This window comes from Alligator mississippiensis, chromosome 1 (genome assembly GCF_030867095.1).
Source record: "Alligator mississippiensis isolate rAllMis1 chromosome 1, rAllMis1, whole genome shotgun sequence".
Taxonomy (NCBI): domain Eukaryota; kingdom Metazoa; phylum Chordata; order Crocodylia; family Alligatoridae; genus Alligator; species Alligator mississippiensis.
This window is the reverse complement of record NC_081824.1, coordinates 344,761,352-344,786,891: the sequence shown is the minus strand read 5'-3', so window position 1 is coordinate 344,786,891 and position 25,540 is coordinate 344,761,352. Positions and strand designations below refer to the sequence as shown.

At 43.8% G+C, this 25,540-nt stretch overlaps 2 protein-coding genes across 13 annotated transcripts in view; one reads left to right on the top strand and one right to left on the bottom strand.

Moving 5' to 3' along the window:
• Nucleotides 1–319: 319 nt before the first annotated feature.
• The window catches only part of RNF149 (ring finger protein 149), a 32,062-nt gene continuing 6,841 nt past the window's right edge, over nucleotides 320–25,540 (top strand). For 3 of the 11 annotated variants that reach the window (XM_019485054.2, XM_019485052.2, XM_019485053.2), the window contains exons 1-7: nucleotides 322–936; nucleotides 9,754–10,004; nucleotides 12,744–12,812; nucleotides 18,877–18,959; nucleotides 20,871–20,967; nucleotides 22,902–23,042; nucleotides 23,452–23,569. In XM_019485054.2, coding sequence (XP_019340599.1) covers nucleotides 477–936; nucleotides 9,754–10,004; nucleotides 12,744–12,812; nucleotides 18,877–18,959; nucleotides 20,871–20,967; nucleotides 22,902–23,042; nucleotides 23,452–23,569 — 1,219 coding nt within the window. In that variant the 5' untranslated portion in view covers nucleotides 322–476. Of the gene's footprint in view, nucleotides 937–9,753; nucleotides 10,005–12,743; nucleotides 12,813–18,876; nucleotides 18,960–20,870; nucleotides 20,968–22,901; nucleotides 23,134–23,451; nucleotides 23,570–24,969; nucleotides 25,104–25,540 lie in introns of those variants that run through there. The other 8 variants (XM_019485050.2, XM_019485059.2, XM_019485056.2 and 5 more) reach the window with 8 other exon arrangements.
• Nucleotides 6,115–25,540, bottom strand: part of CNOT11 (CCR4-NOT transcription complex subunit 11) — a 48,577-nt gene continuing 29,151 nt past the window's right edge. Inside the window, exon 8 of one of the 2 annotated variants that reach the window (XM_059721009.1) lies at nucleotides 6,115–6,320. In XM_059721009.1, coding sequence (XP_059576992.1) covers nucleotides 6,200–6,320 — 121 coding nt within the window. In that variant the 3' untranslated portion in view covers nucleotides 6,115–6,199. Of the gene's footprint in view, nucleotides 6,321–20,962; nucleotides 21,619–25,540 lie in introns of those variants that run through there. The other variant, XM_059721008.1, reaches the window with a different exon arrangement.

The window sequence follows — 25,540 nt, the reverse complement described above, 5'->3', positions numbered from 1 at the left end:
CTTCATTTTCTCTCCTCCCCTTGTCCTCCAGCCCCTCCCCTCAGTCCTCAACGCCGGGCTGTTGGGAGAGGAGAGCGGGCCCGGCCAGGAGGGCGGGCCGTCCCTTTGTCACCTGGCCCCGCCCCCTCAGCCTTCTCATCGCCAGACCATTGGGAGCCGTGGCCTGCCACTCGCTCCTCCCCCTTTCCATCTAGCCTCACCCGCGCAGCCAGGACTCTTGGGAGAAGGGAGCGGGCTAAAGAAGGAGGGGCGAGGTGACTGGGAGGCCACGCCCCCTCACCCCAGCCTGGTTTCCTCTCCGGCGGTGAGGGGGCGTGGTTAGAGGGCAGGGGCGGGGCGAGCGGGAGGCTACGCCCCTTCCTTTCCGCGCGCTGAGGGACTGTGGCTGTGGTTGATCGCAAGCCGTGAGGCGCCGGCGGGCCTAGCGGAGGCGGTTCCCGGCCCCTGCGCACAGGCCGAGGCGCGCGGTGTCCGCGATGCTGCGGCGGGCGCGGCTGACGCTGGTGGCTGCGGCGCTGCTGGCGCTGGGCGGCGGGCCGGGCGCGGGCTGCGCGCGGGCGCTGGAGTGGTACACGGCCTGGGTCAGCACCGCCTACACGGAGCCTCGCAGCAACCGCACGGTGCGCGGCAATGGCGAGAGCGGCCGCTACGGCGACAGCTCGCCCAAGGCTGGCGCGCAGGGCCTGGTGGGCATCCCGCGCGGCGCCGCCGCCTCGGCCCGCCGCCTCGAGGGCTGCGCCGCCGGTACCGACTACGACGTGCCGCAGCCGCCGCGCCCCGCCGCCGCCCTGGAGCCGCCCTGGATCGCGCTGGTGGCCCGCGGCGGCTGCACCTTCAAGGACAAGGTCACCAACGCGGCCCGGCGCCGCGCCGCCGCCGTCGTCATCTACAACGAGCCGCGCTTCGGCAACGCCACCGTCTCCATGTCCCACCTCGGTGAGCGATCAGAGGGACACGCACACCCCGGTGGGGGGGGCGATCTCCATCCCCGGGGGGATGGGCAGGGTGCGACATGAGCCCCTCCCTTCTGAGCAGGGTGGAAGCAGCTAGGGGGTTGTGGAGGTCAGGGGGTGGGGGGGCGCTGTGGAGGGGTGTGATTCAAGTCCTTTGTTGTGGGGAGGGTGGAGAGGCTTGATCAAAGCCTCCCTGATAGGGGAAACCCAGCTGGTGGGGGGTTGAGTCCCCAAGGACCTGTTAGGGACATGGGCTCCTTCCCCTAAGTCCTCGAGTTGTCCCTGTCCAGCGACACAGGCGTGAGCCCCAAAGAGAGGCATTCGCAGTGCTTATCCCTACGAAGACATCAGGGGGGAGCACCAAGATCTAGGAGAGCAACTCTTCAGGAAGGTACCCCTTGGGAGGACGAGGACCAATGGGCACAAACTAATAGAGGGAAAATTTAGGCTGGACCTAAGGAAAACCTTCTTCTCCATAAGGGTAACTAGAACCTGGTACACACTTCCAACAGAGGTGGTGCAGTTGCCATCCCTGGAGGTGTTCAAGAGGAGGCTGGGTAAGCACCTTGTTGAGCTCATTTGAGCCCAGTAACCTCCCACCCATGGCAGGGGACCAGACTTGATCTGGCAGGTCCTTTCTGGTCCCTTGATTCTATGATTCTGTCCCCTCTGCCCCAGCAGTAAATTGAGGCAGGGGCACCAGGCTGCTGCTGGGGGAGACCCTGGAGCTGCTGTCCAGGCTGCTAAAGAGGGGAGAAGGCTTGATTGATTGGATTCTGTTTAGCCCAGAGGCATCTTCACGGTGCTCCCCTCAGTAGCCAAGTGCCTCGCCATTGGTTAATGCATGGATTTGTCATTCATTATGTGTTGAAGAAAACCGTATAGGAAGCATTTTAGAAATGGTTTCTTAACATCCAGACTTAACCCCCTGGATGTAGATTCCTGTTCGGGCATTAGTGGGATACTAGGGACTTCCTCCTTGAAGTACTCTATAAACAGTAACCTATTAGTAAAAGCTTACAAGGAGTTGGGGCAGTTGTTGAAAGAGGGTGATTAAGTGATGTTTTGCAAGCATGCCCATTTCCAAAGGATGTGAGTGAGCCAGGATAGGAGCCCAGGTGTTCTGGCACCAGTCTGCCTCATTCTCTCCAGACTATAGTAAGTTGGATTTTGTGAGTGGAAGTATTAAAAGGTTTTGAGAACTTAAAAAGACCTTAGTCTCTAAAATTGTTATTGTCAGGGAATGGGAGGTGGCCTTCAGGGCAGGATGCAAAGAATAAGAAGTCAAAGCATGCCTGGTGGATAGAAATCCTGTTGCAGACATTGTATAGGCAGAGACAGGCTCACCACTGTTGCTCATATCCAGGCGATCTTTAAAGGAGATTTCGGGCAAAATTTTAGTTTGCAGTGGAATTTTTCTGCGTTCTTAATGAGGCAAAAGTTTCCTTCCCTCTAGTGAAATCAGCATTTCTTCAAAGAGGAGATTTGCAGCTGTTTCAAAGCATGTTTGAGACCCTTGAGGGAAAGTAAGCTTCCCTCTGAAGTAAATGAAGTGGCACTACCTTGTAAGTTAGTCATGGTTAACTTGTACCATAGGTTTACTTAGTTAAACAACAAGCATCAGCCTATACTGCTTTGGATTGTCTGTTAATAGCTTTAATTCCCATGTCCCTTTTTTTTCTTCTTTTTTTTTTTAAATAGCAGATTACTCTTTTCCACATGGAAATAATGTTTGCTTCCTCCACTCCATTTAACACAAATTCTTTTTTAGAGTGCCCCCATGTCAGTACAGCAACTTTGCATTCCTGTTGTACCTTTTCTTCTCTTGTATGTCTTCTATCTCCTCTTGTATTCCTTTTTCTTTCTTTGCTGTGCCCTCCTTTAGGATCACACATTTCTCTGGGTAGTTTTTCACTTTGAACTTTTGCCAGTGTAGGTCTCTCAGTTAGTGATAAGAGCAGTTTGATCCCTGACAGACATAGCTGTAGATGTAGTTATAAAAACAACCACAGTTCTTTTGGTATAAATGACATTATGTCAGTAATGCTATGCTATTAAATAGCGGTGTGTGAAGTGGGCAGTAGTCTGTTCAGATTCGACCCAATTTGGGGGACAGTGATTCAATTGATTTGGATCACTGTCCTGATTCAGTTCGGCTGAATCTGAAGATTCGATTTTGATTTGGAGAGATGCGATGATTTGGCCGTAGATGCAGCTTTATATGTGTTTTCTACATACCTTGAGGTACCAGGCGTGGCTTGTGAACGCTGAGATGGTGGTGGGGCGGATGGAGCGTCCTACAGGAGCGTGGGGGGAGGTCCCTTGCACACTTGACGGCGGGACCCTCCCTCCCCCCATGCCTCCCTGGCTCAGCAATCGACTGCAGGGGGACCCTGGGTGTGCCCTGACTCAGGACCAGTCACTATGCCGGGAGGTGGGGCGGGGTCCCCAGTGCACTCCGTGGTGGACTGGAAGTACTTCCAGCCCATTCCAGGTTCACCGCCTGCTCCATCCGCCCCAGCATCTCAGCATTCATGAGCTGCACTTGGTACCTCGAGGTACGTAGAAAAAAACATATAAAGCTGTGCCTGTGGCCGAATCGTCAAATCTCTCCGAATCAGTTCGGAGGCTTACGATTCGATTCAGATTTGGAGATTCGCCGCTGAATTGGGCCGAATCTCCTCTGAATCAAATCAGTGCCTGAAGCTTTGCATAGCCCTACTACTAAACTGTACTCGTATAAAAATTTTGACAAAGAGCTCCTTGGATGGAGCCTCAGGGAGGTGGGGCAGAAACGTTGAGGGGAGCACCAGCTTTACTGTAGGAAAGTCTGAGAACTTCTTTCTATTTAAAGGTTGAGATTTCTAAATAGTCTAAAATCCAAGCGATTATTCAAGAACCTTGAAATTTAACTTTGTGGTGCATGTAGGTTAGTGACTTAACCTGGAGGGTTTTTTGTGTGGGGGGCAGCGTTCCCCAGGGTTTTGGTGGTTTTTGTGGTTTTTGTTTGGGGTTTTTTTGATGAATGGGTTCCTGAGTTTCCAAAAAAGTTATTGTGCCTTCTAACTGACGGATTCTATCAACTCCTTTTTTTACTGCAATTGTTGCAAACCTGGGAATCAAACCATGTCTTTGATCGTGGCCAGGTAGGCCCTCAGTGTATTGAGACTGAATGCAACCTACTACCTTTTGCAGGGAAGCAAAATTGGAATCAATATGAAAAATAAGGTTAGCTTTTTCATAGTGAATGTTAGACACATGTCTGTGATTACAGTACACATGCACTACAAGGCTTTCTAACTATGGTGGCTCAAGGGGACAAATTGGTTATGTCTATTTTGATGTCTAGAGTTGACCTGAGGGTTCCTCTCCACTAGCATGAGCTATTTGAACCACCTTGTCTACATGTGCTGCCTCTTTCTGCAGAAGCAAACCCTATGCTGAGGTGCTGTGCTATTGCTGAGTTTTAAGTGCGTGAAAGACAGGCAAGTAGACAGAAGGCAAGAATTCTCGTGGATGCTATCTTTTATTGGCTTAATATGTATGCTTGGTATGGATATAGGCAAGCTTTTGGATATATCAGCACCCTTCCTAAGTCTTCCACATAAACACGGCTACACTGCTTCTGGCTGAGGTACAATTGTGGTGTGTCTCAGTATGGTGCTGCCTTGCACTATATAGGCCTCCTGAGGAAGGGTACTGTGATACCCAAAAGCTTGCCTACCAATCACACGGTACGATAAAAGATACCACCCAGAAGAATTCTTGCCTTTTGTATCTCTCCTGGATCATCACAGTGACAGTATCACCTCAATACTACCCAGGCAAGTATGTGTTATTTCTTGGCTGAGCTTTTTGGCTAGTGTGCAGGACAGCAATAATGCAACTACTTGGCTTCTGGCTCAGGTATGTCTCAGTATGGTGCTGCCTTGCACTGTACAAACATACCCCGTGTTATCTTGTAGCCTGCACCATAGTTGTATATACAGGTTTCCCTTGCTTTATGCTGTCTATACTGTACATGTCTTTCTGGAAAATGGTGTATAACTTGAATTTGCATAAAGGGAACCCAGTTTAAAATGTAACAAATAAGAATACGTTCCAAGACATCGACTGTACTGACCCATTTCTACCACTTTTACAAGACAATTTTGGTACTTGCCAACAGCAGACAATACACACAAGTACAGGGCACTATCATAGTGGGGATGGCAACTACAGAAACACGTGTCACAGACAATGAGCAAGGAGCAAAGCTCTACACAGGAGACTATATTTTGGTGCATGTCACTCCCACAATACTCCACACAAAGCAGCTGACTGTGGGTTTCCACCACACCGATCGCATAAGAGTGAATATACCTTGCATATAGTGAATTTTTGGTATAAAAAGAGCCATTGCATGAGTGAATTTGCACATACAGAACCCACATAAAGCAAGGGAAACCTGTACTGTGCATCTCTCCTTATGTACCTGGGTCTAATTATGTACCATGGACACAGGATGTGGTCCAAAAGGTCCAGCTGTTAGGAGAGGTTGTGGGATTGCTGCTTGCAGGCCCTGAGCTTGAGATCCCCAGTGCCTGGGTGAGTGAGTTAGTATGGGTGAGTTAGTATGTGAGGGAGGTGGAGTTCAGATCTCATTTCACAATTGCAACTCTGCCAGCCTGTTTTGCTTGAACCTCCATATACAGCTGTGCTTAACGCTAGAGTTGGAGTGGGTACAGAATTCCCAAAGTCTTTTTTTTGTTCCAGGGGGCCATAGAAGAAGTTATGCGAGTGCATACACCTTAACTCCTCATTTCTTGGTTGTCAGAGGTTCAAGTATCACGTAACTTGAATAGGGCATAGGAAACTACAGGACAACCTTAGCTTTATATTAATTAAGTTTATCTGTGAATAAGCTTTTGTTAGCAGAGTTATGAGAGTAAAGCTGTAATGCTTAAGTTGCCAAATATTTCTTCAGCCTGTAGTCTAATAGTATGTGTTGACCAGCTACTTTGGCCTGAAAAAGCAGGAAAGGACAGATGGATTAAAAAAAACTTGCCCACTGTCTTTATACATAGAAGTCTGTGCACTGTGGGAAAGGGTTATGCATCTATTGCCACTTTCATTGCTTCCCTCCTCTGCCACATGCACCTTAAATGCATTTAGACAGGACTCTTCAAATATGTGAAGTTTAATATATTGTGAATAAAAAGGTCCATCCAAACCTCAGGGAAGAAGTGATTCTGACATGAGCAGTCTCAGGTGTCTAAGAAAGAAAAACCATGCTTTAGCATTGAAGTGTTAGCTTCATTTGGTGGGGTTGGTTGGAATCCCTTTCCTTTCTCTTCTTTCCTGGGAATACATGCACTTCTTGTAGTTCTGAGAAAAGATGGAATGAAACTATGAGAGCAAAGCAGGCATTAAAATATAGTTTCTCAAGAGATTAATAGAATCTGCACAGAAATGTACGGGGACTATATAAACAACTCTCTTTCACTAAACCTGGAGACCCTGAGATGAGACCTGTTACACTGATATGGATAGTATCAGAGCCTAATAATTTAGTGCACTTTGTTTACTTTCTGAAGATTCTGAGGTAGACTTCTTTGAGGATAAACCAACTGTTTGTGGGTGGGTTGGTTGGTTGGTGGATTTAGGACCCAGAGGCCTTGTTCCACAGGGCGGGAGGGCAACCTGCCCTCAGACTGACCACAACTTTTCTATTTGGTAATAGGCAGATTTATTGATACACAGTAATAACAGAAAAGAAACAATACAAACAATCAAGCAGTTCTGTATATCTACCAAATTCTAGGGTGCCTCATCAGAGTCAAAGTACATCTGGCCAGGACACAGTCTCCACTCTGAGGCTCTCTTTTAGGTGTCAGCAGTCTGGAGGTGGGATGCCAAGGCCTACACCCCCTCCTAAAGTGGGATGTATGAGACGGGCTGGTCATGTGCCCTCTGTCCATGGTGGCCTTGGTGACCCTTCCCAGGGGATGGAGATGGGGACCCCTCTTGGAGAAGAAGGACGAGAAGGAGGGACCCAGGCAGGGCAGGGAGGGACCCTTTGTTACTCTCAAGTCTCTGCTTTTGTATTCTCTTTCCCTCCTGATGACTTTTCATCCATGGCTATCTCTGGTTGGTTTCTCTGTGTGGTCACACTGTCCATGTACTGTCATCAACACATTCCAAGCCCATCACATGCGCACATACTAATTTGGTCTTTCCAGGCCTTCTCCTAATTTGGTCTGTTCCCCCAAAACTAAGACTCGGGGCCCTCCTGTTCTGGCGCCTTGCAGCTGGTGCCACTTGTATCTTGTGTTATGGGATAGTATAATGTGTACTCCCTTGGTTCCCACACTATTTTTCCAAACTATGTGTTCTTGTTGGTCTTATTGTTGGCCAAGTGTTCTTGTTGGCCTTATAGACCAGGGGTGGGCAGTTATTTTGGGCAGAGGGTCACTTACTGAGTTTTGGTAAGCCATTGAGGGCTGCATGACAGGAAGCCTGGGGCAGATAAATATTAATTTTCTAATTTTTTTAGGGGCCTCTAAAATAGGATAGAATGGCCTGGTGGGCTGCATCAGGCCCCCCGGGCCACATTTTGCCCACCCCTGTGTTAGACAGCCTGTCTGCTTCCAAGGCTGTGATCTCACATGACTGTGAGACCCAAGCTATTTAAAAATCAGTTAACCCCTGTTGCCCATCTAAACCCTTATAATGTATACATCTATACATGTAGTAAGCCAATTCTCAAAAACCAAATCTTTAAATACCATTTCTAAGCCAACAGTTGGTTGGTTTGTTTGTTTTGGCAAAACAGGAAAAAAGCCGGAGGAGAGTGACTGTAATCTTTGATTTTTTGTTTATAAGTTCTTGGTTTGTTTTTTGTTTTGTGGTTTTATCTTGCAAAAGTGCATGTCTAGTGCTTTTACTAAAAAGCACTTTGAATAAAAGGAAACTGAAATATTCTTATAATGAGATGATACCTTAGGGCTTCTATACGTGTGCAGGGAGGCTGCTCTGATGCGCTGTAATTACAGCACATCGGAGCAGATTCCAGTGTCACATGTATCAGCATCCCCGTGCTAAAAAATGGTGTTGGGGTGCTTTGAACTAAAGCTCATTCGATGAGCTTTAAAGTGCCCCCCCACCATTTTTCAGTGCGGGGACACTGATGCATGTGATGCTTCAGGAACTTTTTAAATTAACGCAGCTCTCAGACCTGTGCTAATTAGTGTCATTGTCCCCTCGCCCCCAGCCTCCTGAAGCACATGTATAAATGCCCTTAGTTCTAAGCTTTCTGATTAGAGTTTCAGAATATTTCCACTACAAACTCTATATCTACATATCTCATTTAAAAGGAGAAAAAAAGAACTCAAAGGTCCTATTGATTCATAGTAGCAGAATCTCGGGAATTAACTGGGTGTGTCTCTCACATCACAAAAAGATAAATATATGTCTCCACTAAAGATTTATGAATTAAAAAGTGTATGGTTTAGTACATTGTAGAATGTGTGTGATTTCAAGACTTTATATATGTACTCTATATTATACTTATATATATTTATAAAATGCATATATATTTAATATATGGGCAAATAATATATATTTATATATACTTTTATATATTTCAAGACTTTATAGGTATATGTTATTTATATATTTTCTAACTGAATATTAACATCACCATCCAGTTTTATCTGCAGGCATGTTAGGCCTGAATATATCGCTATCAGACATGCATATATGCCCATGGGTAGATCACAGATTTTGAAAGGAGGGATACAAATCGTGTGGTGTGGCATCACATAATGTAGTGCACATTTTTTCTCCAATTAAAAAGAGCCTAGAAGTGTTACTAATATGTTGGGGGCGTAGGGCTATATAATTCAGTTTAAAAACCAAGTAAAACCAAATATAGCTTGAGTGGTGGTCAGAATAGGGGTGCTGATTGCCAGCTCCAGTGTGAACAGGCACCTGGTGCCACGGAAGTATAACTGTTAGTCCCCAGACTAGCCATAAACAAAACTGCTCCCTGCACCCCAACATGTGGGTCTCCCAGATATTGCACCATAGCCCCAAACTGCCCCTCGTTGTCCTTTATTCATTGCCCTTGTCCCTTCAAATCCCTCCCACTATCTTCTATTATTATTATTATCTCCTATTATTATTATTATCCACATATCCCACCACATTGTTTTCTAAGCCCCATTAGATATCTTCATCCCTGCCTTGAGCCCTATTAATTTCTATGTTGCCGTCATGAACCCACTGGACCCTGCACACAGACATCAGTTCCCTTGACTCTTCACCATCCCCCTTATAATGCATCGAGTCCTCTCCTGCCTCCCTAAATTTCACTGCACTCCCTCGCATCCCTGTGCCCTCTCACCCACAGTCTCTGTTGATCACAACCCTTCATACCCTATTTCACCCCCATTGCCTCTGCTATGTAGACCAAGGATAAAAAAGGGGGAGTGATGACTATATCACCAGCTTCTCTTTCCCTCCACCATATACTTCTACATATCTTATTTCAGCTATTTACATAAATTCTTAATACTTATTATGCCTTTAAGAACTTCTGTTGTCGATTTTTAGCAATTACACTTGCCTCCCTTAAATAATTCTGCTTTGTTTTGTTCAGAAGGTTTGACCACTTCCCACAGGCTTTATTTGACCTCTTAACGTTTCTCATTAAAGAGGGTTAATTGCATTCACATAACAGAATTCTTACTTTATTATGTTGACTTTGTTTTTATGTTTTTTTGTTTTGTTTTGTTTTCCATTTTTCACTGTCCAACAGGAACAGGCAACACAGTAGTAATTATGGTTGGTTATCCAAAAGGAATAGAGATTTTGGAACCAGTTCGAAGAGGAATTCCAGTAAAAATGACCATTGGTGTTGGGACGCGACATGTGCAGGAGTTCATCAGTGGACAGTCAGTTGTGTTTGTAGCCATTGCTTTCATCACCATGATGCTTATATCACTAGCTTGGCTCATATTTTACTACATACAACGTTTTCTGTATACTGGGTCACAATTTGGAAACCAGGTAATTTCATATTTGAAATAGTATTTTTAATATTATTTCTGTGAAATGTTTAGAAAGGTGTTTCCTTTGTCTAGCTCTGCTACTCTGTGTTTGCATTTTCCTGTTTCTATCCCATCCATGAATGCTTCTTACACTAATAAGCAGCATGTCAATGTGGCATCTCATGTCTTCTTAGCTTTAATAATTAATCTTTTTCTGAAATAATAAATTACCAGAATAATTTAGATTTGCCCTATTACTTAAGTCAATATTGAATAATTTAAAACGTAGAAGTCTCTTATAGACTTTTTACTTGCTGATTTAGATGGAGGAACTCTCCCTTTCAGTTAAAACTTAGAGGAGGAAGGGAACCATCACTTTCAGCCAGAGAACATCAATAAATAAAGTTTTAAAGAGAAACCTTGCCCAGCTACTGGAGATCTTTAGGCCTAAAATGGTTAGTATCAGAGCTTTACAAAAGCTGATTCTGGACAAGTGTAATGTACTACCAGGGTGAACTGCAAAATAGAAATGGATTGTAGAAGTATACCAAATTATTTGGGACGTAGGGACTTGGACACTTGAAAGAATGAAGCAGCAGCAGTTTACTCCATCCAGTTGTTGCTGTGTCTACTTCCTTTTCCACTTCTCAGTTGAAGAGTATTATTTGCCATTTTTTCTGACAAATGGGTTTTGTTCCAACGGGTAAGAGGTCACAAAGAGCTGTGGCTTGATATATCCTTTAGAAAAGCATTTCCCACATCCTGTAGATGACCATTGAGGAAACATGGAGCCATGAACAGCTCCAGGAGTACCTCTTATTTACTTTATTTTGATCCTAAAAAACTGATAGAAAATTAATTTGTGAACCCAATATGATAATCTTCTTGTACCAGTGAAAATAAAAGGAGGGGAGCATAATGAATTGTGTGACTGTTTCTCAGCCATTTGATTGGATATTAAGTAAGTGAAATTAAGAACCATTAGTCTATTACAGGGGAGGCCAATCTGCGTCATGTGTCCCACAAGTGGCACAGAGCATTGTGTGGCATACAGCAGATTGGAGAGGGGATAAGCAGCACAGAGGCAGACAGGGCAGAAAGCAGAACAGAAGGTTGGGAAGGAAGCAAAAGGCAGACCAACATACGGACAGAGGAAGAGATTAGGAGTATCACTCAGAAAACGCAGGGCTCATTTGTGGAAGGCCTGTCAAAAGGCTTGGCCCCCACTGGTGTATTAGAATGTGTAGTAACGGGAATTGGGAGCTGCTGAGCACAGATTGACGTGCATGGCCTTAGGAGTAGGTGAGTCTTGTAACTTACGTTCATAATAATTTTCAGTAATTTGTTTTCCAATTTTAAAAGATATTATAAAGAGCAGAATTTTATGGATTGTTTCAACAAAAGGTACAGATTACCTACTGACAACAAAAATATTTCCATTAATTTTTGTAATGTTTTCTGCCCAATGCTGGACTGAAGCTTGGGAAGGAAACTTTGATATCAGATGTGCATATGGTTTGGTAGATTGTAGGTGCACACTTAATGTTTCAGAAGCAAGGAGGCAGGACACAACAGTTGAATACAGTATGAAGAAGCTACTTTAAATGCATGTAACGGGATGCCCCAAGACAAAGCATTTAGAAAATGGCATATTGTCATGTGCAGAAAATGACTAAGACTCGTATCCATTTACATATGGAGTAGCCCTCGGTTGTATAAGTGTATGCTGCAGGATTGGGCCTAAAACTAACCTGAAACTATCATGTTGGAATATACACCATACTTCTGAGTGCCCCCTTTCAGTCAAGAAAAAGAAAAAGAAAACATTGAATATGGTAGTGTTTTTAGTTGTGTAATTTTTATATGCTGTATGCTTAAGCTAGAAATAGCACATGGTTTCATGACCCAAAACTTCTCTCAATGCTTCCTTATTACCTTAAACTAATGTTTCTCATTAGATTGAGTGATTTTTAGTTCGGTTATGCTTCTCCTTCTTGGTCAAAGTTGGGTAACTGCAAAGGACGAATTGATAGATTTTTTTTTTTTAGATTTACCTGTTGCCTGTGTTCAAAATTGCTTCCCTATCTCTGCACAGATATGTACTTGATAGCACCCAGTTGCTCTGGAAATTACTAAGGTGCATTGTATTGATAAATGATCATGCATTTACTTCAGTGACTGCTAGGTTCTGGAATTTTGCTTCCTTTTAGGCCCCTGGCAGATGTGTAAACAAAGGCGCAATGGGATCTGATGTGGGATCCCCAGTCACGCTTACTGCTGTGCAATACGTGTGTGGCAGGAGGCATGATTGGGGGGATCCTGCATCAGATCCCATCATGATTCTGGGCTCCCCCTGCACCAGCAATAATAAGCTCCCACAGCTGGGAGCACCAGCCTGGCCACACGTTCAGTTAGTGGCATGGAACGAACCAACCGCAAGATTATTACATACTTTTTGTGTAATAACTGCAGCTTATGCCTTGTTTTATCACACCATTCGTTGCATTAATGTGTGGCTGGGTAACAAGGTGTGATTAACTGGCTAAGCATGTCTTAAGTGTAATGTGTGCCAGGGGCCTTAATGTTTGGTGGTGGTTGCAAATGCTTCATTTACTTAAAATGGTACAAAAAATTGAAAAATTTCTGAAATGTTTGGGATGTTTAGTAAATTATACTGAATATTCTACAGGGGTTTGATGATAGCATTTCACTTAAGTGATAAAATAGCATGGAGTAATAATTTTAAAAATACTTTAAGGGCTACAGAAAGGAAACCAAGAAAGTGATCAGCCAGCTTCAGCTGCATACTGTTAAACGTGGAGACAAGGTAATTTGATTTTATTTCTATACTGATGAAATGTTCTTTATAAGGTTGTCCGAATTTTTTTAGAATTCTAAAATTAACTTTTATAGGGCTATCTATAAAACATAGCACACAACTGTTTTATTTTTTTGGTTTTGTTTTCTTAGCAAGACAAAAAAAAAGTTTGTTTTTTTTGTAAACAAATCTTCAAATACTCTAAAGAAAAGACAGATTTGTTAAAGGAGGTGATCCTCCCCCTCTACGCGACACTGGTCAGGCAACAGCTGGAGTACTGTGTCCAGTTCTGGGCGCCCCACTTCAAGAGGGATGTGGACAACATTGAGAAGGTCCAGAGAAGGGCCACCCGCATGATCCGGGGCAGCAGGGCAGAGCCTACAATGAGAGGCTACGGGACCTGAACCTGTTCAGCCTTCACAAGAGAAGACTGAGGGGGGACCTTGTGACTGTCTATAAACTCACTAGGGGGGACCAAAAGGTTTGGGGGAGACCTTGTTTCCCCTAGCGCCCCCCGGGATAACAAGGAATAATGGCCACAAGTTGTTGGAAAGTAGGTTTAGGTTAGACATCCGTAAGAACTACTTCACAGTCGGGGCGGCTAGGATCTGGAACCAACTTCCAAGGGAAGTGGTGCTGGCTCTTACCCTGGGGGTCTTTAAGAAGCGGCTTGATGCCTACCTGGCTGGGGTCGTTTGAGCCCAGTTTTCTTCCTGCCCAGGCAGGGGGTCAGACTTGAAGATCCACAAGGTTCCTTCCGACCCTACTTCTATGACTATGACTAAATACAGAGAAGAGTTTATTTGTGTAAGAGAGTATATAAAAACAAATAAGAGGGTCTCAATCAAGAAACAGCTTACTTCAAAAAAGCTTTGTACAAACATGGTCAGCAGACAAAAAATACTTTTAAAAATCCAAACTGATTCCAAATAAACCTATTGGAAATTATGGCAATTTGTTTTGAAGTCTAATTTTGCTTAATCTGTTAAAATAATACTGTATTTACTCAAATTTAGTTGACTCTGAATTAATTTAATTAGATTCTACACATGGAAAATTATAGTAAGGGTAAGGAGGGTGGAGAAGGGCAAGCAGGGGAGCAGAAAGGCAAGATATAGAGGATGCTGGGAGGGGTGGGTAGCAAGCAGGTAGTAGCTGAAGCTATGGCTGGACCTCTGGTATGTGCTGAAGCCCAAGCCACAGCAGCTTCCAGCCCCTTTACCCCACTGACCTTAATTCTAAGATGAGGTGTTTCCCCCCATGTTAAATGGGGGAATAAACCTGATCTTAGAAACCAGTAATACCTCATTAAATCAGCCTATGTTAGCTGCTGAAGTTTGAAGCATGTCAAACCACGGATCTAGGTAGAAGGCAGCGGCTGAACACCTGAAACTAGAATTCATTGTAGTACAGGCAGTCCTTGACTTACAACTTTTTGATTTACAACCTTTTACAACCTTTATAAATTGATACCATGTTTCAAGGTTCCGATGCAGGTTTCAACTTTACAATGCTCGATACAACTATGTCCAGCTGGTAAGTTTGGAAGGGTAGTGGGAGGGAAAAGGCGTGGGGAGGAGCAGATCAATGCCCCCGCAGTGAAGGAGGGATTGGGGTTGGGATGGGCTGGGCCAAGTGCTGCCCAGCTGGGGCAGGATGAAGGCATGGCTCGTGCAAGGGGGTTAGGGGTGGTTCGTGCCACTAGTCCAGGAACTACTCGTTTGGCAGCTCCTACTGCTCATCTGGGAGGGTGTGCCCCCCCCCCCCCCGGATCTGCGCAGGGCAAGCAGGGCCGGGGCTGCACCACACTGCTCCGGGTAGGCACGGTGGCGCTGGGAGCAGGGGCTATGCCCTGCTGCCACTTGCCCAGGTGGGACAGAGGGGCGTGGGACAGCCACTGCACTGCCTCTGGACAAGTGGCATACAGTGGCGGGATCCACCCCCCCTCCCTGTGCTCCCTGGATGAGCTGCGCATTCATCCCATACCCCCCTGCCCCGCTCCAGCTGCCTGAGTGGCAGAAGGCATTGGGGGGGTGCCCCTGGATGGGGGTGGAGCAGGGGCTATAGCAGGGCTGCAGCCACCCCAAAATTCATGTTGGCCCCCCCCCATAGTCCCTGCTGCCCACCCAGAGCATAGCGCAGTACAGCGCTGGCCTTGCCCACCCCATGCAGATCTTGGGGCACACTTCTCCCATTCCCCGTGACCTCCTAGATGAGCAGCAGGAGCTGCCAGATGAGCAGCTCCCAGACCAGCAGCATGCAGCAGCAGGACCTGCCCTCCCATGCCCCCCCCCCCCCCCCCCCCCCCGATGAGCTGCAGCTTTGTCCTGTGCCCCTCTGCCCTGGCTAGGCAGCGCTTGCACCAGCCCCAATCCCTTGGCTGCGGGGGCATTGATCTGCCCCCCCTTCCCCTTCGAGCGTTGTAAAGAAACCAATGGCCCATTTATAACATTGTTCCTATGGGAAAGTTGGTTCTGAGTTATAACATTTCGACTTAAGACGTGGTTTTCAGGAACCAATTGTGTCGTAAGTCTGAGGACTGCCTGCATAAATGAACTTTTGATGGCAATGTTTAAAGTATTTCTTTTGTTTAGTTTATTCAGCTTGCTCAGTTGATGAACTAGTTTTCTTCAGAGTTGAGAAAGTGGGGGGTTGAAGTGCGCTCACTTACTTGTGCGTGCCCGTGCTCTTGGTCTTTCTTTTCCTCCCCATCCCATCTATGAATATAAAAAAAGGTGAGAGGGGAGGATGTCTTGTTCTAAAATCTTGTAGTAAAAGATACGGTACGTTAAAATCACTTAAATTATTTTAATATTCTAGTTTCCATTCAAACACAGGTTGGCATAAGACGATAACAAAAAAAATAATCCAGAGCAAATGAGAAATGAATCAGATTTCCTGTAAAAGCAACATTTTGTTGGAAATCAACATATTTTGTTGCTAAAGTATCTTTAGAAGCTTGTGGTATAAATGCAAACCGTGATACAACTTGAGATACAGATTAAATTAAATCAAGGTTTCTTGCATGCCGATCCAAATTGCTGCACTCTGAATGTGACACTCCTGCTAGTCCTGACAAGCCCTTGCTAGGCCTGTGCTTTTTCTACATCCCTTAGGGACTCCAATTATGTGAGTGCAAGTACATCATTTGCAAAGATAGGGCTACTTTTACACTAGTAGTTCTATCGAAGTGTACCTTCATGAAATTTATCCCAAAGTAGTGTCTTTATAGCCTAGAGCAGTGGTTTTCAACCGTTTTTCATTTGCAGACCCTTAAAAAATTTTGAATGGAGGCATGGACCGCTGCAAATTTTAAGTGTAGGTATTCACATACTTTTGATCGTGGTCATCTTTCACAGACCCCTTAGACCTGAAAGATCCAGGGGTCTGTGGACCACAGCTTGAAAATCACTGGCCTAGACAAATGCACATTTTGTTTCACTTTTGATCTAGTCTGGTTTTTATTATTTAAAAAAAAGAAGGGGTTTTATTTTGAATAGTAAGGTAGAAGCATTCTAAGTTAAAGCATTTCAAGTAAAAAATAGGTCACCCTTAAAAAGCATATTTACTGTTGTGAATCTTTCCTGATCAGCTTAAGGGATAATTGCAAAATGGACACGTTTGTTCATCTGCTACGTACAGTAAACTTGGAATCCATCCTCTTTGTAGTAAAAAATATTTGTGATAGCAAATACATTTTTAATATACCTGCACATATAAAGATTGGCAACTTGTATATAGAAATGGACAAATAATTATTTTCTATAAGATATAAATTGCTGATCTGACTTCTGTAGCCTACCCCCGATTACTAGTGCAAGTGAGCATTGCAACAATGATGCTCTGAGTTCCCAAACCCAGCAATAATACCCAGAGTTCCCAAACTCTGACAAATTGTGCACCACCAATTTAAAACGATACAACCTTAAGTACCACCAGCAAATTTTTCAGTTCAAACTTGTGAACCACCAGCAAATTTTTGTCATATAAAGTAATTATAATAAATCTGTTAATGTGTACCATTGACAGGTTGCCTGCATACCACTGGTGGTATCCGTACCATAGACTGGGAACCGCTGTTTCACATTCTGCAAACATGAAAGACAACTTTGTATTGTGGAGTTTTTTTAATGCTAAATCTCTGTTCTTCTAGTATCTATCATATACTGTAGTTATTTGCATACCACAGACACCTTCCCCCTCATATCAGTTCTCCAAAATTAGGGTGCCATGTCTTAAGTGGAGAGTCAGGTGATCTTTCCTTCACTGGAATAGAAGCAGGGAAGAAAAGAAGCAAGCAGATGTGTTAAAATGGCTGCCATGTCTCCCTGGGGCAGTTAGCAGCAGGAATGGAATCCAGTGATAACCCTTTCACAGTTGCCAGTGAAGCAGTACCTTTTGGCTGAAAAGCCCTTGCACTTGCTGCGGGTGAGTGAGCTGCTGTATAACTGGCTGTGAGCACAGTTAACTGGCTGTGTGTTCACTTCCTCTTCCTGCTGCCCCCAAGGTCTCTGGGATTTGCAGTCCAGAATTACAACAGCAGAACTCTGCAGGGTTTCTCATCACTTCCTTTTCCTGCTTCCCGGTGCCTCTGGGATTTATAGTCCACAATTACAGTCAGCAGTTTGAGCAGGGGAAGGGAGGTTTAACCCCACCCCTCCATGGCCCCAGAGCGCCAAACCCCTCCCACCCCATAGACTGGGCTGCATCCCAGTTGGGCTTGCCGCCCCTCTTTCCCCCCCCCCCCCCCAATCAGCCAGCCCTGTTTCACCACACTCCGACGTTCTGTTCTGCCTTCTAAAAAAAACCTCCCGAAGTGCATGTCTTATTTGTGAGAAAATGTGGCATTTGCTTTTATATGTAGCCCAGTTAAAAATTAATTTTATTATTGGCCATGTTAAATATGTTAATGTATATGGCTGCAAAATAAATGCTAAGGGAGATTTAGAGTGAAAAAGCAGTAAGATGTGTTGGGACACACGAAGAACTTGAGGAAAGTGTGTTGCATAAATAACAGCATTACTGTACTGATTGCATCTTTTTTATAAGAATTTTGTTTTGGGGGTAGAAGGGATAATTCTTGTCTTCAGTCTCTGTCTCCTTCCTCCCCCAGTTTTCTTTACATAGTTGGTTTGTTAGGGAGAATGACTGGGGAGGATGGGGAAAGGGGAGATAAGCAAGAGGGTGCCATGTTCAACTCTGAGAGAAGTCTTTTCTTGTTTGAAAGCTCATTATTACTTGGGAACATGGATTAGGTGTTGTGTATATGACCCTCAAATTTCTGGGGTTAAAGTTTATGCAGATACTAGTTTTTATTTGTAATATAATCATAGCTTGGTTGCAGCCTGTTACAAATGTTAGTGTTCAGAGAATTAAACGAGCTACAAAAAATGTTCATGTTGACTTAACTGGGTGTAGAACTAAATATATGAAAATTTAGCCAGTCAGAAGCTTTGGCTTCAGTTTTCTCAAACCTTCTGATATAATTTTTCTTTGATTTTTTTTTTTTTTTTAAATGACAGGAAACTGCTTTCTTGTGATACTTTAAATCAGGTCTGTCTTGTAAGCAGCTGGAGGCCAAATGCCCTGCTGGGCACAACATCAGTGGATGCTGTACACCCACAGCCTGCACCAGAGTGAACACCTCTGCAGCACTGTGCAGGTGCAGCCTCCCCACACACTGCACTGTGCGCCCTCTGTCCGCTCCCAACCCCTACACCACACAGGAGTCCCCCGCAGCTGCTTTACCACATCCACCTGCAGCTCCAGGCTCACCCTCAGCTCCCCCAGCCTGGAGAGGGGGTAGGCAGCAAAAGCCAGAGGAAGGAGGGGAAGCATGGAGACTGGCTGCTCTTGCAGCCAGAGCAGTGGGCAGGCAGGAACTGGGGACTACAACTTAACCTCTTTTAGGCTGCATGCAGCCTGTAGGCCAGCAGTTGGAAAACCCCACTTTAAAACATTTTATACATTATGCATTTTGCAAAGTTATGTGCGATTCATATTTGTTACAATCAGGATATGATTTTGAATGCTGTCTTATAGCTGTTCATTTAAATATGGTGTTTTTCTTCAGGGTTTAGATGTTGATGCAGAAAATTGTGCTGTGTGCATTGAAAACTATAAACCAAAAGATACTGTCCGAATTCTACCATGCAAGTAAGTGTATTTTCTTTTTCTTTTACCGTATTTTTCCTGAGAAACATTACTGACATTGTCACAGAGCCATACAAGGCACTGAAGCTGTGCCATCTGTTTGGCCTGTTATGTGTACAAGGCATGAATAAATGGTATTTCTTTCACTTGTATGGTGTGAAATGCAACCTCTCATTTGCATATACACGTAAAAATTAGTTTAACTATTGCTAGTTGTCAGTATTCTTTCTAGTGAGATCATATTTGGTTTCAGGATGGATCTAGACTGCTCTCAGTGGTGCCAGATGACAAAACAAGGGGCAGTAGTCTCAAGTTGCAGCAGGGGAGGTTAAGGTTGGATATTAGGAAAAACTTTCTTGCTAGGAGGGTGGAGAAGCACTGGAACAAGTTACCCAGAGAGGTGGTAGAATCGGTGGTTTTTAAGGCCTGACCTGACAAAGACCTGGCTGGAATGATCTGGCTGGGGATGGTACTGCTTTGAGCAGGGGATTGGACTAGATGACCTCCTGAGATCCCTTCCAACCCTCATTTTCTGGATTCAGAAGGATTTTTGTAAGACCAGAGATGTATAAACAGAACAAGTACAAATAGTAATTTTGAGAGAATAGTAGTAAATGTAAAGAAAGATTTGGAGTGAAAAAGCAGTAAGACATGTTGGAACACGTGGAGAACTTGCCGAAAGTTTGTTACATAAGTAACAGTATACTGTAATGCATCTTTTTGGTATGAGTTTTGATTTTTGGGGTGGAAGAGAGAATTCTTTTCTTCAATCTTCCCCTCCCCTGTCCCACCCTTCTTCCCTGTCTGGCCCCCCTTCTCCCAATTTCCTTTATCTATGGTTTGTTAGGGAAAATGATTAGGGAAGGTGGGGGGAAAAGGGAGAGAAGCAAGAGTGTGTCACATTCAACCCTAAGAGAAGTCTCCCCTTGTTTGAAAGTTCATTATTCCTTGAGAACATAGGTGTTATAAGCATGAACCTTAAATTTTTGGGGTTAAATTTTCTGCAGATACTTTTATTTAAAATACAGTCTTAGCTTTGTTGCATCCTATTAAAAATGTTAGTGTTCAGAGAATTAAACAAGCTACCAAAAATGGTACAGAAGAATATAATCAATTAAAGCTTCAACATCAATTGGAGCTTTAATATGGAATATATAAAACAGTGCTTTCCTATTTGTATTATTTTTAAACAATATTTTTTCCCCTGAAATGGGTAACCAGATATCATTTTGACAATGAGCAAAGTGAAATACTGGGCCTTAATAAGAACATTTAAAGATATACAAGTATAGGCAAAATATATTTTAAATAATTTGCTTTTGGATACATTATACTACTTCCCTTGAGCATGTTTCAGAACAATGCTGCTCTTGCTCCACATCTGTGAGATTTGGAAATGAGATAGTGAAGCCACTCTAGAGGTGTCCTTGGAACCACATTCAAGATGTTTCCTCAAATAGTTTTACCACCTCCCTTCTGGATTTGATTCCTGTGGAATGAGAGCAGGTCAGCCTAGGTTGTGCTAAACAGCAGTGTCCTTAGAAGAGTTGAGCAAATGGTATAGATATGCCCTCTGAACAATTGACAAGACAAACCTTACTAGTAGTATTTTATAGCAGCTTTTTAAAACTGACACTACTTTATCTGTGGAATCACTTAAGAGTGAGGACTGATTCTTTTTATTTATTTAAAAAAGGACCAGTCTATCTTTTGTCTGGGCTATGTTATGTATATGCTTGACTTTTTTTCCCATTTGCTCTTTTTACCTTGGCAATTAAAAAAAACAAAACAAAACTGGTTCACCCATTAATTTACATAACCTCATACTTGCAATACTACAAATCTAAAAGGGTTTATGAAGGAATAGTTGTGATTTAAAAAAATTGTGTTCTAAAGATACTTTCTTTTTTTCAGGCATATTTTTCATAGGATATGCATTGACCCGTGGCTGGTGGACCACAGAACTTGTCCAATGTGCAAGCTAGATGTCATTAAAGCTCTGGGATACTGGGTATGTTATACATTTACTTGTGTATATACTGCCAGTGGCCAAAGCAGAAAGTGAGACTGTACATCTGCCTTTTAACTGAGAACAGGTGTTCTTTAATATACAGGAGATTACCAGAAAACTTGGGGCTCAGATGCCACAACCATGTGTGGGAACCAGAACAATAGAAGAAATTTATTTGCATTAAAATAGGCATTCTTAATATTGCATTTAACATACAAGTTTATCCTCACAATACCCTTGAGGTAAAAAAAAAAAAGCTTGATCATCTCTTTTCTGCCCAGAGCAGGCAGGCTGGACTTGATGATCTCACAAGGTCCCTTCCAGCCCTAAACTTCTGTGAATCCCAATTTGTAAAATATGGAAAAAACTGAGGGAAAAGAATGCGACTTGCTGGAGGCTGCAGAGTTAGAACTGTTCTGTACTTCAGCAGACATGGGTATTTAGTACCCTTCCTCTGACTATGGAACTTTCTCAGAAGGTCAGGGAATTAAACATAGTGCCTAAAATAAGTTAGCTGACTTCCTGTACTTCCTCCAGCATGCTGAATTTTATCCTTGCGACTGAATCAGCATCAGAATTTTCCTGAATAAGATTGCCAGTAGTTGGTTTAAATAGAAATGAAACCACATCATTTTCTCTTGCTGGTAGTATCTGCAAAGAGAAATGATATGTAGAAAGTTTGTTTAATTGGTAAGAAGTAGTTCTGAGAGAGCTGTACTTTCAGTTCTAGAAAGGTCATGGTCATCAACGTACCACTTCTCTCTGAGGTCACAAGAAAACAGTAGCACTTCCCATTATAACATACAGCTTAACTTGTTTTTTGGGATTTTCATTTCATGAACTAGTTCTGTATTTTAAGTAGCTCTTCTGTTAAATAAATGTAAAAAAGTGGAATGGTTGAAGTTACGCTAAATGGCTATTTTTAATGTAGAACTGAGACTTTAATTACTCTGGGTACTGTATCTGACAACTGTAAAATCAAAACATTGGGGCGGTTTATTCCACATGATCTAGAAATTACATTAGTGCAGAGATGATTTTAAGACACTGATAAACTAGTCTAAGTCCAGGTTCCATAACCTCTTCCTTTCCATAAATCAGTAATGGGTTCCAATGAACAGTGGAGAACATACTTGATCTGGAAACTTTCGTGACTGTCATCAGAATCAGCAGTTTCTTCTTTAAATTGAGAAGGATTAGGAGTGATAGATACCACAGCCAAACCAGATATTTGATTAGACTTGTCTCCTGCTCACTTGACAAAAGGTGATGAAAAAGGAAGCCCATTAATAAAGTGGGATTTGGGAGTTTAAAAAGTGGTTTACACACTAATAAGACTAATTCAACACCAGTTTAGTTTGGTAATGGGGAAAATTATCATCAGATAGCTAAATAGTACCCTATTTCACAAATGCTATTTTGTCTAGTTTTAAGTGGATGAGTATCCTTGTTAGAAAATCCTTATCTTGGTGTGCAGTTTCTGCATTGGTCAAACTTTGAATGACTATTTAGGAACATGCTTGGACCTCTAAAACAAAACAAATCAAACCCCCCAAAAACAAAAACACTTTAGCAGGCCATTGCCTGTTCTGACATCCTTGGCTCACAGTTGAAGTACTGAAATTGCTGCTTCAACACTAAGTCCCCCTTGTGGAATAGGGAACCACTATTTTACAGTGTACCTATTCTGTACCCTTAATGTAGCTTGTATTTCTATATACAAATGATAAAATGTTACATATTCCTTTTTTGAATAACGGCTCAATTTTAAAAGCAGAACTCTCAAAGTTTTTATTCTCATTTGCATTGTTGGTAGTGGTGCGTAGTTAATGTTACCTAATGGTTCCTACTAGAAGACCCCTTTTTCAGCTGCTTAAACTTTTTTGCCAAATGTTAACTGGAAAACTTTTGACCCAGATGTCTGTCTTGAAAAGCCTGGTTGGCTTTTGTTTACCTACTTTATTCTGAAGGGTGACCCTGAAGATGCATTTGAAGTTCCAATACCTGAATCAATAAGTGGCAGTGTTTCCCTTGGAAGTTTGAGCATTGCTTTACAAGAAGATGACCGAAATGAAGTAAGCGATTTGTCAGCCTCATCCACTAATGAATCTGTGTTACAATGTAACAGTTTAAAAGAGGACGCGGGTGAAACCACAGCATTACTTGGTGAGTAGTACTATAGTACATCATCATTTGGATAATCAACTGGACACTGAGTGAAGTTTTTCTCTGCTTTAGTTGAAACCTATAATTTTTTGGTGCGGACTTGATGAATCATGAGTACTTGTTACCTTGGCGTAAATTATTCTTTGAAGAAGTTTAGTTTTCCAAGGCTATGATGTTTTAGCCAGACTCTCCCAGATGATTGTAACTTCCTCAGCTTCCAAACCTCTCAAGTAGCAGTCTGATAGGAAACTTAATTCCTTTTGGGAGCTTTGAGTATGATTTAGGGAAAGGCTGGAGGTTGTATTTCCTTTCTTGTAGGTGTGTGGTCTACATGGTTTCTACTTTACCATATGTCAATTGGGGATAGATAAGAGTGCAATACTGGAGAGCAGACTCGTGGTTTTGAGAGTTCCTTCTATCGTCTGCGGTTGTCATGGTAAGTTTTAAGGAAATAACTATTTCTGGAGTGCACCAGGAATTTGGGACTTATTCTTTGTCTTTGCCTGCTAAAGCTGTGCAAAGCTTCGGTTGCTGATTCGATTTGGAGGAGATTCGGTGGCCAAATCTCTGAATCTGAATTGAATCGAGAGACCCATTAAAAGGTCCGAATCAAATCCAAAGCCTCCGAATCAATTTGGAGAGATTTGGATCTGCCAAGGAGAGGCAGCTGCAGGTTCTCCCACGGCTCCTCGAGCTGTGCTTGCCTCTTCCCGGGTGGGGGGAGCCGCAAGAGAAACCCCCATGGCTGCCCTGCCCGGCCCCAGCGTCTTGGCACTTAAAGCCCTGCGCTCACTGGCTGCAGCAGGGGCTGTGGGGCTTCCTGGCAGAGCACCCCCCCCTCCCCCACGCAGACCTTGCTCCCCAGTCGGGCCCCCCTGTCTGTCCCCAGCATCCCGGCAATTAAAAAAAAAAAAAAAAGCCCTGCACTCACTGGCTCTGGCAACGGGGATCAGGGCCTCTGGGTGCTTGTGGCAGAGCCCCTGTACAGCATGGGGCAGTAGGGGGCAGCGGGGATTGCCCCAGAGTAGCTGTGGGAGAACATGCAGCCACCCAGCTGTGCCTGCCTCTCCCCAGCGGATCAGAATCTCCAATCAGCACCAAATCTCCGATTTCCGATTTGGCCAAATCGAATGAGGACAGTGATTTGAATCACTGAATCGAATCGGTGTCCTCCGAATCGGCCAAATCCAAATCAAATACTTTCCTATTCACACAGGCCTACTGCCTGGGGTACCACTTCTAGAAAAAAATTATCACTTGGAAAGGTCCCTGTTGTTTTCTTCATACCTCAGCTTCTACATGTGCATTGCTGTGCACTAAATAACACTGCTGCAGGATAGTACTTGTGTTTACAAGTACTAACCTATCACGGGATTAATCAGTTTACTGCGGCCTTATAGGGCTGCATCTGCAGATGCTGAGACTTTACTGCAAAGCTAATTACGCAACTGCAGTGAACGTCTCATGTAGATGCACCCACATATGAGCAATTTGCTTTCATGCCTTGATGATTAGGGCATAGTATATAAGCCTTTCTACTCATGCTTTTGATTGGGGTCCATAGTACCATAAAATGATGTTTCAGAGAGGTTCTTTTAGTTGCATATTTGTCAATGTTTTGCTATATCTGCTTACGTGTCCATTAATACAAGTTTATGGGCTTAGACAGATGTTACATCTGTCATGCTTTATGTGCTTCTTGTAGTGGGACAGGAACAAACTGCCACAAGTTCACGTTATTTATCCTGCTTTTAAGAAATGGTGGATCAAATGCAAAAATGTGAGGACCTGGGATAAAAAGTTTGTTTGAAACCATTAACTTCTTTTGTCTCACAGAAAGGTTTTCCGCAGCAAATTTTGATGTCTGCAGGTTAGAGATACCCCTGGTATCCCACAGACACCCTGCTCCCCCGTGACCTTCGTCCCAAGAGGGAAGGGAGTAAGTGGCTGGTTCCCTGATAGCCCACTTGGTGAGTTGTCAAGGTAGAATCATAGAACATTAGGATTAGAAGGGACCTCAGGAGGCTATCTAGTCCACACCACTGCTCAAAGCAGGACCAGCCACAACTAGATCATCCCAGCCAAAGCTCTGCCTAGCTGGGTTTTGAAAACACCCCAAGGATGGAGCTTCCACCACCTCTCTGATAACTTGTTTCAGTATTTTACTATCCACCTAGTGAGAAAAATTCTTCCAAATATCTAGCCTAAACTTCAGGTACCCAGTGTGTAGCCCCCTGTTCGGTCTGGTAGGTCAACTGATTGGTGAGAGTGGGAAGGGGGTCAAGGATCCTGGAACTGTCTCCCCCCTCCCCCCCCCCCCCCCCATCTGGTGTTCTGGTTGCAGGCTGGGGTCCTCTGCAGTGCTGCTGCAACTATATGTGCTCTTGCCCAAGAGCTCTGGCAGCTG